This window comes from Olea europaea, chromosome 15 (assembly GCF_002742605.1).
Source record: "Olea europaea var. sylvestris chromosome 15, O_europaea_v1, whole genome shotgun sequence".
In the NCBI taxonomy this organism is placed as follows: domain Eukaryota; kingdom Viridiplantae; phylum Streptophyta; class Magnoliopsida; order Lamiales; family Oleaceae; genus Olea; species Olea europaea.
In genome coordinates, this window is record NC_036251.1 from 5,556,619 (window position 1) to 5,575,058 (window position 18,440).

The 18,440-nt window shown below is 36.2% G+C and overlaps 2 protein-coding genes across 3 annotated transcripts; both read right to left on the reverse strand.

Annotated features, from left to right (window-relative positions):
• Positions 1–4,553: 4,553 nt before the first annotated feature.
• On the reverse strand, positions 4,554–6,501 carry LOC111411141. Its single transcript, XM_023041701.1, has 2 exons — positions 5,257–6,501; positions 4,554–4,811 (listed from the first exon to the last, which is right to left on the reverse strand). Exons 1-2 carry the CDS (start codon positions 6,499–6,501, stop codon positions 4,554–4,556), a joined length of 1,503 nt encoding a protein of 500 aa, XP_022897469.1.
• A 7,205-nt stretch (positions 6,502–13,706) lies between these two features.
• LOC111409927 (transcription factor bHLH13-like) lies at positions 13,707–18,082 on the reverse strand. 2 transcript variants are annotated; one of them, XM_023040048.1, is made up of 3 exons: positions 17,897–18,082; positions 15,857–17,780; positions 13,707–14,068 (listed from the first exon to the last, which is right to left on the reverse strand). In XM_023040048.1, exons 2-3 carry the CDS (start codon positions 17,568–17,570, stop codon positions 13,968–13,970), a joined length of 1,815 nt encoding a protein of 604 aa, XP_022895816.1. In that variant the 5' UTR covers positions 17,571–17,780; positions 17,897–18,082; the 3' UTR covers positions 13,707–13,967. The 2 variants fall into 2 exon arrangements, with proteins under 2 accessions (XP_022895816.1, XP_022895815.1); XM_023040047.1 differs by lacking the exon at positions 13,707–14,068 and having other exon boundaries at positions 15,526–17,780.
• Positions 18,083–18,440: the final 358 nt, after the last annotated feature.

Here is an 18,440-nt window from a genome sequence, read left to right on the forward strand (position 1 = left end):
GGAGAAAGGAGAAAGAGATTACATGCACGGTTCACGGCTTCCCCATCGCTATGCAGGTACGCACACTTCGTAACATTAGCATAGCATGCATGATTTATCCCTCTGGTAGCATTGCACTTATAATCTCTGTAATTTTAATGTGTTTCTGTTGTTGCAACAGGTTTGGGCATTCGAGGAGATTTTGGAGATTGGGGAACGCTTCGATCAGCGAGTCGGTAAACGAATGCCACGAATTCTTCGCTGGTCCACTCGAAAGTAGCCACAACACTGTACATACGATGCATATTTCAAGAATGTACAGGTACAATTTCGACATGTCTTCGTTTCCCCTTTACCATCTTGTTACTATCTGGCACGTTCTCATGTGATTATCTAAACCTCATTTCGTAATTGCATGTGTACACAACTCTCCGGCCCACCGATGTAGAGGCTGAGCAGCCATATCTGTCATCTCTCATGCTGTACGACGATCCTCTGGTGCCCATGCTTGATGACATTGTGAGGACTGTGGTTGCGTCGCAGATTCATTCGTTGTACGTCGAAAGTGGGGGTGGTGGACAATCGGGAGGTCAAGATTTGGAGGACAGAGTCCGTAGTGGACGAAGTGGTGACGGGGAGACATCTGGAGATGATGAAGTGATGGAGAGTCGGGAAGTGATCGTGAAGGCGACGACAGTGAGGATACCGGTGACTTTTCCACCCCTCCAGCGGCACCGGTTGGTTCACCAGTGTGAGGACGTACAACAAACTCACGGCCAGTTCGAACATCTGCTTCCAGCTTGACCAAATGGGAAGTTGAGGAGCTGCTACTCGACCAAAGAATCCTCTTCGAGATGCGACTTCGGACTGTGAAACTTGAAATTGAACAGCACATGACATTTGAATGTACAAGACTCCGTGAGTTCATTGCTGCCCAGGTTGGCGCACATCCCCCTACCACCGCTCCGCGCTCAACGGGCGCCATTTTCTAGCCCGGTCCTTCAGGTTGTTCCCCACAAGGTATGAATCAAACATGTGCTATTTGGTTATATTTTTTGAAATTGACCACAAGGTTATTCGATTTTTTCAAGTTACAATTGGGATGTAGACGTACATGGATGAGGCACAGACCCATTGCCTACTCCAATTGAAATGGGAGTTGACGCAGGACGTTCACAGCCTCCAGGTACGTGCATTATTAACGAGCGATTCTAAACATGTCATTGCCTGGACGTTGTACAATGCTTGAGTTGGGAGATGTAATGTGCTCGCATGACATCACTGTTGCTTTCCACAGACAGAGCATACAGTCCTCCATGCACGGACGAGGGAGAGCTGCTTGTTGGAACTGAAGACTTGCCAAGTATGTGGGTATTTCATGCACAAATCGAAACATATTATTTCATTGACTACGCATGTTGCAAAACTTGACATAACAAATGTGCTCACATTATTTTACTGTTGTTGTCAACAGAGGAAGCTGACATTACACCATGCTCGGACGCCGACCACGAGCCGTTGCCCACTCCAATTGACGATCAGGAAGGTATTGCGTCCATTACAAGCACTTTTCGCAATTTCATGTCATGGCATTTGCTTCCTAATGTTTTGTCGAATGCTATGCATTTACGTGTGTTCTGGTAATAAGACGGAGCTGGCACAGAGCCCTCAGATGCGGCCGCGGTCAACGATGCAGAGATTGACAGTTGCAACGTCATAGATGGCGAAGGTAAGTTCATTACGTGCGTTACTAGTGCGTATAATACGTATGGTTAGTGAACGTCATTTACGGTAACTCACTAGGCCCTTTCCATTTTCACGTAGGTATTGTCGCTACCATACCTGTTCCCGTTGTTGACATACTTATTCCCGCCCCTGTACCAAAAGAAGGAGGTAGAGTTTCTACGACGAGACAGCGCTCCGCCCGGCTGCGACGTCCCACTCCTGCGACGAGGACACCGTACACGATGGGGAGGGAAAAGACATTGAAGAAGTAATTGTGAATGAAGTGGCGGGATGCCAGGACGATGAGGTTGTTTTTTATTTTGACTTACCGTTACAGACGTGCAGATGGTGAATGATGTAGACGGGAACAATTAATCCCTTGTTTTTACGTTTATTCTAACATTGACACTTGACTTTTTCATTTGACATGTGCGTTGGAATTTTGAAGCGCGTCTAACATTTTGCCTTGCCGTTAGTTATGACATAGTTCGTGTCCACTTGTCATGACATTTGGTTCTACTGTTACAAGCCAGATACCTTGTTTATGTCTTATATTACGTGAACAGTCAGAACCTAAGTTGACATGATAAGCGTTTATCTGACACTCATACATTAACCTGCTTGATTATTTTCCTCTTGCAACGTTCGTTCTCGTCTACTCGCATGTCTGGTACTTTGGCTAATGTGTTTATTCGCTTTTGAGATACGTTCTTGGCATATTTGTAATTCTATGTTCTCGTTGAAGTTCGCTTTAGAAAATGATCTTTGCATTCTTCAAATATTTGAAGTTGTCCAAGTTTCGAGCTGGTGTCTATTTTACTTGTCATCACCACGCATTAAATTGTTTTCCGTAAGTGCTCTTTAGCGAAAGTAGGACTTATTCCTGTCACTTGTTGAGTTTCCATCAAGTTTTAATGAATTACTTTCTTTATAGCTGTGTACCAAAAGTGTCAATGGCTGGCTTCCATAAACAGAGAATTACAGTCAGCTTCATTTCTAAATGTTAAAGTATGCCTTGTTTCCAGGTAAGAACATCAATTAAAGGGCACCAAGAAAGTCCACTCATGTAAAAGGGCAACTAAACTGCACTCTACTGTACAAGAAGATGGACATTATAGTACTTAAAACTTTATTTTGATAATAACTACAGTATTTCTTCTCTTATATGCTCAATGTTGACATCGTTGTTAAATTCACATTGTTGTCAAGCATCTATAGAAACTTCCAACTACTTTTCAAAATATTTCATATGAACTGTACTCAGTATACCATGTGCGTGAATATAATGTAATCCACTAGGAATATTTTGCACAGAGGCATTTTAGGTGCAGGACTGTAGATGTAGTGAATTGTACAAAAATAATAAAGAGTGTTAAATGTCCTACTAATTATGGGGAAATGGGGGATAAAGGTACTATAAATATATTGAACCATCACATCAATTGCTTTTCAAATTAACAAGGAGATTGGACTTGGTGGTTGGGTAGATAATGACCACAATTGCTTTTCCTCTTCAAGCTACTTATAAATACAGTGTCACATTGTTCTCACTCCTAGACAACTTAGTGGAATAGCATTGTGAGAATTTATGTCTCTCAAAGACACATTTCGTTTTATCAATACTTTACTACAATAGCATAATGAGTTCGTCCACAAGAAGCACCAAACCGTTCAACATGGATGAGCCGATGTCGGTTCCCGGTTCCTCTCCGTTATTTTCAATCTACATTTCCTCAGACGATGATGAAATTGAGCTTCGTACAAGTAGGAGAGCCATTTCCCCTGTTCCCTTTTCGAACTTGGAAAATGTTGGGAGTGACGATGGTTTGTCATAGAACGATGTGCTTGATACTGTGTTCTTGATCGATGCTGCCTACGAGGGGGATTTCGAGGATGACGATGGGCTAGCATACGTCCCAGAGAACGAGGTAATTATCATCTCGTCTGACGAGTCAGGTGAAGACAGCGGGGGAGCAAGTTCGATTGTCGACGATGAGTGAAATGCCGGTCGTGGAGTGTAGTGAATAAGTAGTGTACAATCCACTCTTTTGTAGGGATACATTTGGTTAACACAGAACCAAAATGTCTGCATGAAAATGTCCCTTCGCCGTAATCCGGGTAGTGTATTTTGTGTATAGTCCAGTCCGATCGAACTGTCGAGAATTACAGATTTCTATCTGTCGAGAACGACAAATGAACCTACATCTAATTTTGCACCACATTTGGTAGATGTTATGAAATGCTGTTTATCTAGAGCTGATTTCTCTCCACAGAGGACGATGCTACAAATTATAATATATTTCATGGATATTGAACATAAATGTTTTAAATGGGGTTCATGATGCGCGCAGTTCAACAAGAAAAGGACAACGTCCCAATTTACAATTCCTTTTGCCTACTACCTTAAAGTATTTGATTCATCGTGCACTTGGAGGGTTAGTTGTACGTGTTTAAAGACTTTGTTTCAAGCATGTTACAATTACGTTGTTTCCCTTTCACAGAATCTACAGTTCGCCATGTACGTGAAACTGATCTTGAGAGTTGTGCACACATTCATCAACTGTCAGGAATCCAGAACACATCTGCCGGGACAGACATTTCACATGTCGGGATATTACGAATAAAGAACCCCTAGGTGTAAGCTTTCGCTCAATACTAGAATCAAAATTGAAACATAGCATCTGAGGTTGCATTAATCGAGGATACACGACAGAAGGAATTGTTCTATTCCCACAGAAGGATGCCGAACATCCAGAAATGGTAATTATCACACTCTTTATAACATAACTTCATAAGGTGCAGTGTACTACGGAACATTGAACATACAACGTCGATTACACTAACAACGTTTAAAGAACTTGTGATACATTGGGGTTTGAACATGTGCTCCGATTATGACCAAGACGACCACAATGAGTGCATTTCCTGCTCGACCATATAGACTCGTGTCTTGAATGCTTACGTCGGGTCGGTGGTCTACCTGAAGGGCAACGTACGAGTGGTGGTAAAATAGGAGTAAATGTAATTAAACTGGGAACAACCCAGTCCGCTTCAAGTCCAACAGGATATATAGTTTCGCTATAGGCACCCCTCCAGTATTTAGATGTCTAACAAGGGGAGCAAATGTCACACAATGACTTCTCTCTGAAGTAAACAACACGAGTTGCATGCGCACATGGCATACGATTTTGTTGGAACTCACGACACGTGCAAGTGGCTTCGAAAAAGTCAACTATGTCCATGTCGTTGGATATTCCAACCTGAGTTTAGTTGTTTATCAACAAATGGGCTCGAAGCCTAGTTCCAGTTTTGAATATCATCCGTAACTCGTTTTCCATCCTCATCATCAATACTGTACTACATTCGGTTGCATTTTTTTGACGTTCATAAAACCACTTCTGCAAAGTACTCTGAATGTGTTCAACCAAGCAGGTTACCCAGAGACTCAGCATTGTTGTTCGTCATAATGTTGTAACGGTGGCCAATAAATAATGGTCGGGACCAAAATGAATAACCCGCACGCTCTAAGTACCCGTGCGCTCTTGCGCTCACCCTGCGAATCTGTCCCATGAGTTTTTCAAAGTCCTCAACCCGATATGTCGTAGCAGCTCGTTTGAATAGAAGTATTGCACTTGCGTTGCTGTACCGCTGTATTAGGTTCTTTTCGAGATGCCAGATACAACAACCATGGTGAGACAACAGAAACAACTGAGTAATAGTTTTGTCAATGCTCTTTTTTCTGTCTGAAACAAATACGAGGTCTTCGGAGTCCCGTATAAGCTCTTTCAAGTTGGACATAAACCACTTCCAGGATTTATTGGTTTCAGCATCCACGATCCCCCATGCTAACGGATATATCTGTTTGTTACCATATTGCGCTATTGCCAGTAGAAGTGTCCCTTTGTATGGACCCTTCAGATGACTGCCATCAACATAAATAACGGGTCTCAAGTACTGCGTGTAACCACGAATGCTTGCACCGAAAGCTAGGCAGAAGTAATAAAATCTATTTTGAGAATCGAGTTCTTTGTGGGTTACTGTCCTCGGGTTACTCTCTCCTACGACGTGGTAGTATGAAGATAATTTCTGAAAACTGGCTTCTGGTATACTGTGTAGCATAGTTAAGGCATGAAACTTTCCCCTACAAGCTTTGTTGTAACTGATTTTCACACCTAACTCACGTTCCATATCACGTGCAATAGCGGTAAGGTCATACGATCGACCTGGAGTATCCAGTTTGCCCAAAATGTGCTCGACAATTACAGAACTAGTGGCATGCCGATGTGCGTTATGACAAAAATCAAGGGAATATGTGTGCACGTTGATGAATTTACAGATCATGAAGATTGCAGATTGCTTGACAGTAGAAGCACGTAGCATCCACTTGCAATTATCGTCCACACATACAACGGTTAACATTTTCATGCTTGACCTGGTCACCCGAAATTGAAACTTCTCTTGCAAAGCAAGCACACGAATCTTCGAATACAATTGTTTCTTGCTAAAGAATATTTGCTTTTCGGCGAGAACAACGGCTGTCATCCACTCATCTGTGCCCAAACTCATGGAATGTGATGACATTGGCTGGTCAATTTCAGCAATAATAGCATCATTCGTACTATGTAACAGGTTCTCTAAGTGCTCAACGGATGCTGCAGCCTCGATATGGTCAATTGAAGGTATGGGTGCTTCGTTGTTCGATCCACTGTGCTCATGATTGACCTCACCATGTCTTAAAGTCTGGGGACATTCCGTTAGGCCGAACTGGTTCTCTACACAATTTGCTTCCCTCGCCATGTCAACACTCAGGACCCGGTTTCCATAATAATGACGCAGAGTGCAGTTTCCTTATGCATAGATATGTACCAATTTAGGTCCTCATCGTCCCGTATCTCTGCCGGAGATATATTCAAATTCGGGACTTTGAACTTCAACTCAATTTCATTGCGGGGTTCAACAATACCAAGTTTCTCCTTCAATCTTAATACAAGTTCTGCTACGGTAATGCTTCTCGGCGCTAAAATGGAAGTCATTTTGTCCTCTCTCCACTTCCATTCGTCATCCACGCGAACAAAGTTCTCCCCATGCGACACGATGAATCTCAGATCCTGAGTCATACCTAAAATGTTGGGAGTACAAAAGTTAGAATTCTGCACATTAATATGTTGAAAGATTTAATACAGTCAAATTGGTGCATTACAATACTTTGATCCATGTAGTACCAAAAAGAGAAAGCTTTTCAGGTGTCAAAATCGATAATTGAATTCTCTGCCATCCCGACAGTTACTAAATGTTGATTTCGACAGTTCAAATGTCTAACCCGACAGTTTCTACAAAACTGCTCAACATTTGAATGGCATAAGTTTCGGGGAACCTACAAAATCATGTGTTTTACTGTTTCAGGAATTTATTGTAGCACACTAATGGTCATAATCAATTCTCAACTACAACTTCAACTGATCTCCCCACACACAAAGAAAGTATAACTCAATACTTCATTAAATATGGAATTACATATAGAATGATTCACATTTTGTTGAGAATATTGGTATTTTTTCCCTTTCTAAAATATACCAAAAATAAAAAAAATCAATGAATAAGAGATGAAATATGAACAATTAATTCTGATCATATTCTATTGAATATTTAAAATAGTTAAGTATGACATGCAAAAATTTCGTTTCTACTACCTCACCTTTGAAATTGATCAATGGCTTTCCTTCATGCCTTGTTAATAATGGAACGGGGATGATGAAGAAGAAGTTATTTCAACTCCTACTTGTGTGTGCTCTTTGTATACATTCCACCCATTTTTTTAATCAAAAATTCATATTATACAATATAATATTCATTTCTTCAATATTAACAATAAAGATAAATAAATAATCATATCACACCATTAATTGCATTCAAATCAAGCATTTATTGCTCCTAAAAAAGTGTCAAATGGTAAGATGGACATTTTTTGAGGAAAAAGTGACATTTTTGCAAAAAAATTGTGCAAGAGAAAATTTTTTGTGCATTTTCAAATTTAGTGACATTTGTGTAAATTCCCCAAAAGGAATTTGAAATTAAAGGTTAAAAAGATTGGTGTCCTCCATGAGTTCTTGATTTATAATCGCAAACTCGGCTCTTAATAATGATTGTTTCACGACACTTTGGATAAGATTTTGAAAGTCTTGCTTAGCTTGCATAGATTGTTTATACACTTCCTCCATGATCTTACGTTGTTCTCTTGAATATGATACGACTTGTCTAAATTACACAATTTGAATTCTCGATCTCCTCATCGACTGTAATACCAAAATAAATGAAATTGGAGCTTTGCGTCCTTATTCCCTCTTTTTTGAATGCCACTGATTTGGTTGACTCCATCATGATTAATTTCTCGATTTCTATATTTTTGTCGTTAATTGTTGATTTTTCAGGTTGAATGACGAAGAGATCTTCTATAAACATGTTATTTGACTCGTTCAAAAGTATTTGAACTTCAATCGATTTATAGTTTAGCATGGCGAAGACATCTTCCACAATCATATCACCAGTCATATGGATCATTCTAAAAAGCTTTCTTCGCTATCTTTCGAGTGGCCAATAACAAACACATTTTTTTATAATGTAAAGCCTCAAATTCACAAGTTAAACTCCTCTCCTCATAAACAATAAATGAGATAAATAATCACATTAGCAAGACACCGTCATCTAGTACGACACCTGTACAAATATCTTGCAAATATATAGATCTTAACAAGTAATAAAATGGATCTAAGAGTCTGAATTATTGTTAATACAAAGATTACTATCTAATTGCTGATTTAACTCATGTTAAATTCAATTCGATTGAGGACAAATAGGAGTAATTTTAACTTTTATCCTAAATATTATAAATGTGTAATTGGTACAAAACGTCCTTACCTTTCAATATTATTGTGCAAAACGTCCATACCTTTCATTTTTTTCGCACTTTTACCATTACCTTTACATTTTATAGCAGAAATTGTCATTTTTATCAAATTTCTCGTGTAAAATGACAAATATATCCCCTGTTTAAATAAAACAATAAAAAAGAAAAGTTAAAGAATAAATTCCAACCATACTCCCAAACTTTTAAAAAAAGTGCAAATGGGTTCAAATAAATTATTAAAAGGGTAATTAGCATAAAATGACCATTTTTTTTCATTATTATAGTGCAAAACATCCATACCTTTCATTTTTTTAATATTTTCACCTTTATTTTTATATTTCGTTGTAAAAATCATTATTTTGATTCATTTTCTCAATTAAAAGTTGTAAAATGACAAATATACCCCTTCTTTAAATAAACAAAAATAAAGAAAAAAAAATAAAAAACAAATTGCAACTATACTCCCAAATTTTTCAAAAAAAAAGTACAAATAAATTTAAAATAAATAATTAAAAGAGAATGTGATTTTTCTTTTTTTAAAATATTCACATTTTCATTTAAATGTCATCATATTTTAGCTTGAAAGTTGTTGCTACTTCTTTCCTCTCTCTTGAATTTCCTACGCAAAAGAGAGCTAGCAAGCGAGGAATGGCATTCGGGTAAGACCAATCGTGACCTTGTTGACCTAGTAAGCAAGACTTGTTAGAATCTTGCCGTCTTCTGCTCTCCAGAGCCATACCATAAGGCGAATACCACCTTTCCAATTACTTTCTCTGCCACCAATCCCACCTTGTTATAATCATCTAAGCTAAAGTTTAGCAGCATGTACATGGCCTTCTCTTGGAGTCCTAACTCGCTCGAGTTGATGTAATGCATCGTGGTCGACATAGCCCTCGACTCGATCAGCCTTAGATGAATCCCCAAGTTGCTCTTAGACATCCAAGTTAGCTAGTCAAGTGAGTTCAGCTTGGCGTCTAAAGGAGACAAAAGAAACAATGATTTCAATAAGATTTTGCAGGTTGGAAAGGCAAGGCTAGGTTTAGGCAACAAAATAAATGTATAATTTGTAAAAGAATAAAAATAGGAGAAGAAAGAAACATGATTTACGCTTTTTAATTTTTCCATTTTTGTCCTATTTATTTGAAAGAGTAATTAGTACAAAACGTTCATACCTTTCATTTTTTGGCACTTTTATCCTTACCTTCACATTTTATTGCTAAAATCATCATTTTATCAAATTTCTCTTGTAAAATGACAAATATACTAATTTTTTAAATAAAACAATAAAAAAGAAAATGAAAAGTTAAAGAATAAATTACAATTATACTCCCATACTTTTTTAAAAAGTGCAAATGAGTCCCAATGAATTATTAAAAGGATAATTAGTACAAAACGACACCTATATTTCATTATTATTGTACAAAACATCCCCATCTTTAATTTTTTGACATTTTTACCTTTATTTTTATATTTCATTGCAAAAATCATTATTTTCATACATTTTTCTCAATTACAAGCTATAAAATTACAAATATACCCTACTTTTTAAATAAACAAAAATAAAGAAAAGAAAAATAAATAACAAATTACAATTATACTCCCAAATTTTTCAAAAAAAAATATAAATAAATTTCAAATAAATTACTTTCTTTTTTTAATTATTAATTTGAAATTTATTTGTACTTTTTTGAAAATTTTATATTGAAAATATAATTACAATTTGTTCTTTATTATTATTTTTTATTTAAAGAGAAGTGTATATTTGTCATTTTACAATTTTTAATTGAGAAAATGGATGAAAATAACGATTTCGTAATGAAATATAAAATAAGGATGAAAATGTCAAAAAATGAAAGGTAGGGACGTTTTGTGCTAATTACCTTTTTTAATAATTTATTTGGAATCATATGCACTTTTTTAAAAAATTGGGATATAATTGCAATTTATTCTTTAAATTTTCTTTTCCTATATTTGTCATTTTACACAAGAAATTTGGTGAAAATGACGATTTTCGCAATAAAAAGTGAAGGTAAGGATAAAAGTGCCAAAAAAGGTATGGATGTTTTGCATAATAACATTGAAAGGTAGGGACGTTTTTGTGCTAATTACCCTATTTGAAATTAACAACAGATTTGACAGTAGTGGACGATGGAGGGGTAAAATACACACCAAGTTTCATATATAGATGTTTTTAGTCAATTCTAAAAGGTTGGGAGTTTTACGCCATAGATCTCAAAGGTAGAGGATAATGTCCCAATCAGTCTTTTTAAAATAATGGGTCATTAGCACCAAACGTCCACACGTGTGGAGTTTATTGTGTAAAATGTCCCAATGTTACATTTTTAACATTTTCTCTCCTATGTCAACCTTTTATTATGGAAATCAATATTTCCATATATTTTCATCCAATTTTTCAATAAAAAAAATTATGAAATGACAAGTACACACCACTATTTAAATAAAACAAAAATAAAATAAAATAAAGAAATAAAATGCAATAGCATTTCAAATTTCAAAATGTCCTTTTACAGAATAGCTTGATCATAATTTCAACCCCAGCTTCTTGTTACACTGCTCTCTCACCTATTGTGTAACCGATGGTGCAATTCTAACATTACCATTATCATTATTATTGAAATTCCAATTATGGAGGAGGAGGAGGGAGGGAGAAAGTGAGTTTTTTATTTTTAATTTTAATAAGTTATTTGGGATTTGTTTATACTTTTTTTAAAAAAAAAAATTGATAGTATGATTGCAATTAGTTTTTTTTATTTTTCTTGTTTTATTTAAATAAGAGCTTATATTTAGGCTTGAGTTGGATTGATTTTGAGTTCACTTTGAAATCGAAAACGACTTGGACATCTGTCCGGCTTATAAAGAAAAAAAATTAAATCAAAATGAAAAGTAAACCTATAAATTAATTTTGGAGTTTACAATAAATAATTTTTCAGCTTACTTTTCTTTTATTTGAAATTTGGAGTTTTAGTAGAAAAAGTGTAGATGGTAACAACTTATTTGAGAAATAATTATATTTATGTTTTTATTTTTTTAAATTTAATTGTAGAAAAAGTGAACGGTAAACAAGGATAATTTTCACAAAGTAAGGTTGAAATAGAGGTGAAAAAAAAAAAAATAGGGTTGGGATGTTTTACACAATAAACTTATATAAATAGGGACGTTTTGTGCTTAAAATTATTTATAAATTCTAATTTTGGGATTAATGTTTACCATACAATTCGCGTTGTTGCATGATCCTATGTTTTACTTTTATTATGCTTTGTCGGTTGCCGACCACACTTGCCCACGAAAACAAAAATGGTAGGCCCTCGTTTCTTCCTCCCCACTATTACTTGGCCCCGTAAATGTCATGTTGCAGCACAAATTGCAACGATTGATGTTGATTTTGTAATTGTTGTACTGTACGATTGTGTTTAATGCATTAATCTGAACAATTCATAAAAATATTATATTCTTTTAACCTTTCTAATTCTAATAGGGCAAATTCTTTTATGTGTCAACCCATGTTCCCAACATTTTGTTCGGACCATCAATTTAGACAATTAAAGGACACACAGTAGGTACATAATACATGACTGGTCGATATAATTGTCGAAAAATAATATTCTTTAACTTTTATCACTACTAATTTTAAAGAAATGCATTATCTTCTCCATGGTTTTATATCCATCCAGGAGCTCCTCAAAGTCAAAATAATTATTTCTAGGGATGATGAAAAACTCGTTTTACACGATACTCTTGGACCGCCTTGAACGGGACAGGAATTCCCCACCTAATCGGATACACGAAATAAGATTTAGACGTGGGGTTCATTGTCTTGAGACAGAGTTGGGACGGGGTGAGACAGGTACCGAGAACATGATTCCCGCCCTGTTATCCACCTCATTTCAAAATACAAATTTTTTCTCTCATAAAAAGAAAATAATCATCATCATTTCTGGAGGAAATATGAATTTTTCAACAATTTGAAAAAAAAAAAAAAAGTAATAGTTTTCAACAATAAAAGGATAAAACCAAAAAATAAATAAATGGAATGGTAAATGAGATAGGGGATATGTCCCGCCCTGTTTTTAATCGAGTATGAGGGCTTGACAAGAGATAAAGATATCAAATGGGGTGGGGGATTCCCTCTCCTTTCTTTCCTTTACCATCCCTAATTATTTTTGAACTATTATACTCACAAGTTATTTAGCGCGTGCCTATTGCCAACATTTTATCATCTAAATACATGGTTTCCATCGAAGTTGGGATACCACGAGCACAATTTTAAATAGTTGTCGACAGGAAGCAGTACAAATAGAAAAATTAGGGACCTTCGTAGAATTTACCTTTTTAATATTATCTAGTACTGTAAAATATACCTAACGAGAAGATATTTCTATTGGAGTCGGCTATCTTTTGTTTAATTAACAATTTCGGTGGGAAGAGTCTTAGATTAGGAACTGAAGCCCACATTCCACACGTTTTCAAGGTTTCTCACATTGCTTTCTTAGCATCCTGTACCCACGCGCTAGTCGTTGTCATTTGAAAAGAAAAAGTCGTACATAAACCAAACTTATAGAAAATCTGATTAAAATTTAAGTCAAAATCACCAATTAATTTTAATCACACATAACTTTTCGACCACATATTTTATCAATTTTTAATAAATTTATCAGTTGTGTTACTTGTACAGACCCTTTTGCACAGGCCCTGTGCAAAGGGCCTGTGCAGAGAGCTTTATTCTAAATTTATAGCAGAAGAAATGAATCTTTATTCATCGAGCCGTGACTGGAGTACAAGTAGGGGTTCTACTCAATGTGACTGGTGTATAGATAGGGGTTTTGCACCCCTACTGACACCTTACATTTGGGAGGTGCGTGGTAATTTTTTCATATTATTTAATCATATGAGGCCCACGCCATTGGTCATCTGTATTTCTTTTGTAAAAAAATTTTCTGTACACCAAGCATTAATCTTATTCATCAATCCCTTACATTCTTTACTGAGAGATCATTATCCAAAATGAACAAAGGAAAACCATATATATTTCTGTACTAACAAACACAGCAACAAAATAATATCATTTAAATGAGACGAACAAGATAAACCGACAGCTCGCGATCATCAATGAACTTAAAAACAAAGTTAATAGCTTAACAACATAATAAATTCAATTTATCTTCAACGATTACCCTTTATGACAAATGTGTCATATAAACAATAATAGAATTGCTATCCTATTCAGTAGAAGATTATTTTTCTGCTCCTAGCATTAATTCCTATATATCAAAAAAAAAACCTTCGAAATTTCCACATTAAAGCTCTGTTAAGCACAGTATTCACTACACATTAAGCTTTGTTAAGCACAGTTTCTGTTGATAACAGATTTTGATGGTGGTAAGGAACCGGACTCACGGGAAAATGCCTCGATCAATTTCTCCTTTGTTATTCGCTCTGATCCTTGCGACTTGAAAAAAAAATTAAATCAAAATGAAAAGTAAACCTATAAATTAATTTTGGAGTTTACAATAAATAATTTTTCAGCTTACTTTTCTTTTATTTGAAATTTGGAGTTTTAGTAGAAAAAGTGTAGATGGTAACAACTTATTTGAGAAATAATTATATTTATGTTTTTATTTTTTTAAATTTAATTGTAGAAAAAGTGAACGGTAAACAAGGATAATTTTCACAAAGTAAGGTTGAAATAGAGGTGAAAAAAAAAAAAATAGGGTTGGGATGTTTTACACAATAAACTTATATAAATAGGGACGTTTTGTGCTTAAAATTATTTATAAATTCTAATTTTGGGATTAATGTTTACCATACAATTCGCGTTGTTGCATGATCCTATGTTTTACTTTTATTATGCTTTGTCGGTTGCCGACCACACTTGCCCACGAAAACAAAAATGGTAGGCCCTCGTTTCTTCCTCCCCACTATTACTTGGCCCCGTAAATGTCATGTTGCAGCACAAATTGCAACGATTGATGTTGATTTTGTAATTGTTGTACTGTACGATTGTGTTTAATGCATTAATCTGAACAATTCATAAAAATATTATATTCTTTTAACCTTTCTAATTCTAATAGGGCAAATTCTTTTATGTGTCAACCCATGTTCCCAACATTTTGTTCGGACCATCAATTTAGACAATTAAAGGACACACAGTAGGTACATAATACATGACTGGTCGATATAATTGTCGAAAAATAATATTCTTTAACTTTTATCACTACTAATTTTAAAGAAATGCATTATCTTCTCCATGGTTTTATATCCATCCAGGAGCTCCTCAAAGTCAAAATAATTATTTCTAGGGATGATAAAAAACTCGTTTTACACGATACTCTTGGACCGCCTTGAACGGGACAGGAATTCCCCACCTAATCGGATACACGAAATAAGATTTAGACGTGGGGTTCATTGTCTTGAGACAGAGTTGGGACGGGGTGAGACAGGTACCGAGAACATGATTCCCGCCCTATTATCCACCTCATTTCAAAATACAAATTTTTTCTCTCATAAAAAGAAAATAATCATCATCATTTCTGGAGGAAATATGAATTTTTCAACAATTTGAAAAAAAGGGGTTCTACTCAATGTGACTGGTGTATAGATAGGGGTTTTGCACCCCTACCGACACCTTACATTTGGGAGGTGCGTGGTAATTTTTTCATATTATTTAATCATATGAGGCCCACGCCATTGGTCATCTGTATTTCTTTTGTAAAAAAATTTTCTGTACACCAAGCATTAATCTTATTCATCAATCCCTTACATTCTTTACTGAGAGATCATTATCCAAAATGAACAAAGGAAAACCATATATATTTCTGTACTAACAAACACAACAACAAAATAATATCATTTAAATGAGACGAGGAAGATAAACCGACAGCTCGCGATCATCAACGAACTTAAAAACAAAGTTAATAGCTTCTTAACAACATAATAAATTCAATTTATCTTCAACGATTACCCTTTATGACAAATGTGTCATATAAACAATAATAGAATTGCTATCCTATTCAGTAGAAGATTATTTTTCTGCTCCTAGCATTAATTCCTATATATCAAAAAAAAAAACCTTCGAAATTTCCACATTAAAGCTCTGTTAAGCACAGTATTCACTACACATTAAGCTTTGTTAAGCACAGTTTCTGTTGATAACAGATTTTGATGGTGGTAAGGAACCGGACTCACGGGAAAATGCCTCGATCAATTTCTCCTTTGTTATTCGCTCTGATCCTTGCGACTTGACAACAAATGTGTGAAATACATGGTCACTGTCTGTGTCAATCTTCGACTCAAAAACTGTTGCTTGTGAATCCTTGATTGCTTGAAAGACCCTTGTTACCGGGTGAGCGTCCAATGGGCAGCTCACCCTCACAATGATTTCATCATGACCGGATTGGATGTCAATACTAGGAGGTTGATCTTGCCATTCAGAATTTGGTTTTGCTTCCAAAATCTTTGTCTCGTGTGAAATGTTTCCAAACTTTTCTTTCTCGGATTCCATATCATTCAGCTTCTTCTGCAGTTCAGTTATGTAAGCAATGGCATCTCCTAAGAGGGATGCTTTGTCCATTTTCGAAATATTAGGCACAACTGCTCGCAATGCATAAAACCGCTGGTTCAGCTTCTCTCGCCGTTGTCTTTCTGCCTCAACATGATTGAGAGCTTCTTCTCTTCCATTGGCAGGCTTCCTACCACGCTTTCGAGGCCTTCTATCATCAGAGAGCTCCTCATTGCATGAAACCTCAGCATCTAAACACTGAGAATCGACATTACGAGGTTGAGAAGTTATAGGTCTTGAAGTCGCTCCAGTAAAATCAATCTGCATTTGGGCAGGCTTTTGATGCTGAAACCTACTAAGCTGAAACTCTTCCTTTGTCCTGTTAACAAGCTCGTGCGGATTTTTGGCTACGGTCTGAGGACTGTAAATTTCTACTGAGTTCCCTGGCTTTATATTACCCAATTGTGTCCAACTTGAACCATGGAAACCATTTCTTGCATGTGTGAATGGAAGCCTGTTCCCATTTGCATATACGTCCCATGGCCTATCTTCCAAATTCCTACCAGCAAGCTTTTCCCTGAACTGCACAGAACCGGAATTCATATCCTGACCAAAAATCTTAGGAACTATGTCTGATCTGCTACCAATTACCAAATCAGATTTTGGGTTGTCGCCATCTTTTCTACTCGTCCCCACAGGAAAAGACGCAGCTTGACTGGCCCTGATAAGAGACGAAGTTGAAGAAAATGAAGATCTTATAATCTGCAAGAGTTCCGAGCATTCTGGAACCGATCTCACGGATCCTAATTCCACCACTCCAATGTCAGTCGGAATCAAAACAATAGTTCGCATACCAGCAGACTTCGCAAGAAACGACCTCACGCAGTAATCAAACGAGAAGTTGAATGCATCTGATAACCAAACATACTTTCCAGATCCATAACACTTCCCCGGGCCACCTTCTCCCCGAGGGAAGGAGAAGTACATGGACGCAAGGAAGAAGATTTCAGTATCCGTAACCTTGTCTAATCCAAAAGCATAATTATCCTCCTCAGTTCCCCCAAACAGAGTATGTAACTTCTGAAGAACCCTTTTCCTCATCTTTTGCTGAGTCTCATCCTCAAGCCTAAAATTCAAAATCCGAGACCTTTCGGATTCTTCACCTTCACGAGGCTCTCGACAACAACCATCCCCCCATCCTAGGACCAAGTCACCTGACTTGGATCGCGATAGTTGCCAGAAAATTGCGTAATTCCAACTAAAACTAGCAGCATTAGGATGTTCCACGAGATCTGAAAGCTTATTCTGCAAATTCTCATCATTCCCCATAGTCATTAACGAGCATTCGGCCAAAACCGAGCTCGATATCAAGTAATCGAAAGCCTTAGTCCCCAAAACCGCAGCCACCATATCCTTGTCCTCATCATTCCACAATATTGCCCCCATTTTTCAACTCCACCCACCAGCAAAACAGAAAGGCAACCTTAAATACCCTATTACACTACAACAAGAAAAAACCCAAATCTTTTATTATAAGAAATTTGAATCACAATCAATCCAACAAAAACCCATGTTCCCTCTTGAACAAGAAAATGATCTTTTTGGCAAATACCCAATCGACCATACCTCCAGTCTCAGATCTCGAGAACCATAAATCTACAAAAACATACATAACAAAAAAATAAAAATAAAAAAATCATTAAAATATAAACCTAACATACACGAGTTTCAAACGAATTGAAACAAACAATTAAGAACATAAAAAAACCCACCTATCTTCGAGAGTCGAAAATCACAGATTCGCTAAAAGAGTGAGAATTTAGTAGTAAATATTTTTCTTTTTCTGTTATTTTTGAAGAGAGAGAGTGGGACGAGATTCAGAGAAGAAATTGTGGGCTTGGTAGCTTTTCCTTTTTCTTTTCACACTAAGATTTCGTTTCCCCTAAATCCCAACTGATGTTTTGTGCATGAGGTTTGGTTATCTTTAAATGGAAGTGGTAAAGTAACCGTGGTTAGAGTAGGCCCTTTGTTTGATCCACGTTATTTTCATAAAATTGTATTTTTGAATAATGTATTGATGAAAAATATACGATTAAAAAATAAGAAAAAATTGTGAATTTATATATAATATTATCTTATTATACAACGTGTGATTGAAATGATATCAAATCACTATTTAAGATTTTTTTTTTTTTTTTTTTAATGTGGATCAAACAAAGCCCAATGAAAAGACAAGGGTTAGACAACAGTTCAGAATAATTCATTTTAGAGGAAATTGTTTGAAATGTCCACTTTCACGTGTTCATTTGTAAAAAT

What these genes read in the sequence shown, in the direction of transcription:
- LOC111411141 (XM_023041701.1), bottom strand. Translation starts at nt 6,501, where the DNA reads ATGGCGAGGGAAGCAAATTGTGTAGAGAACCAGTTCGGCCTAACGGAA. An exon ending in TCATGGGACAGATTCGCAGG is followed by an intron (nt 4,812 to 5,256) that starts GTGAGCGCAAGA and finishes TCCCCTTGTTAG; the next exon opens with ACATCTAAATACTGGAGGGG.
- LOC111409927 (XM_023040048.1), bottom strand. Translation starts at nt 17,570, where the DNA reads ATGGGGGCAATATTGTGGAATGATGAGGACAAGGATATGGTGGCTGCG. An exon ending in ATTTGTTGTCAAGTCGCAAG is followed by an intron (nt 14,069 to 15,856) that starts GATCAGAGCGAA and finishes TCAAGTCGCAAG; the next exon opens with GATCAGAGCGAATAACAAAG.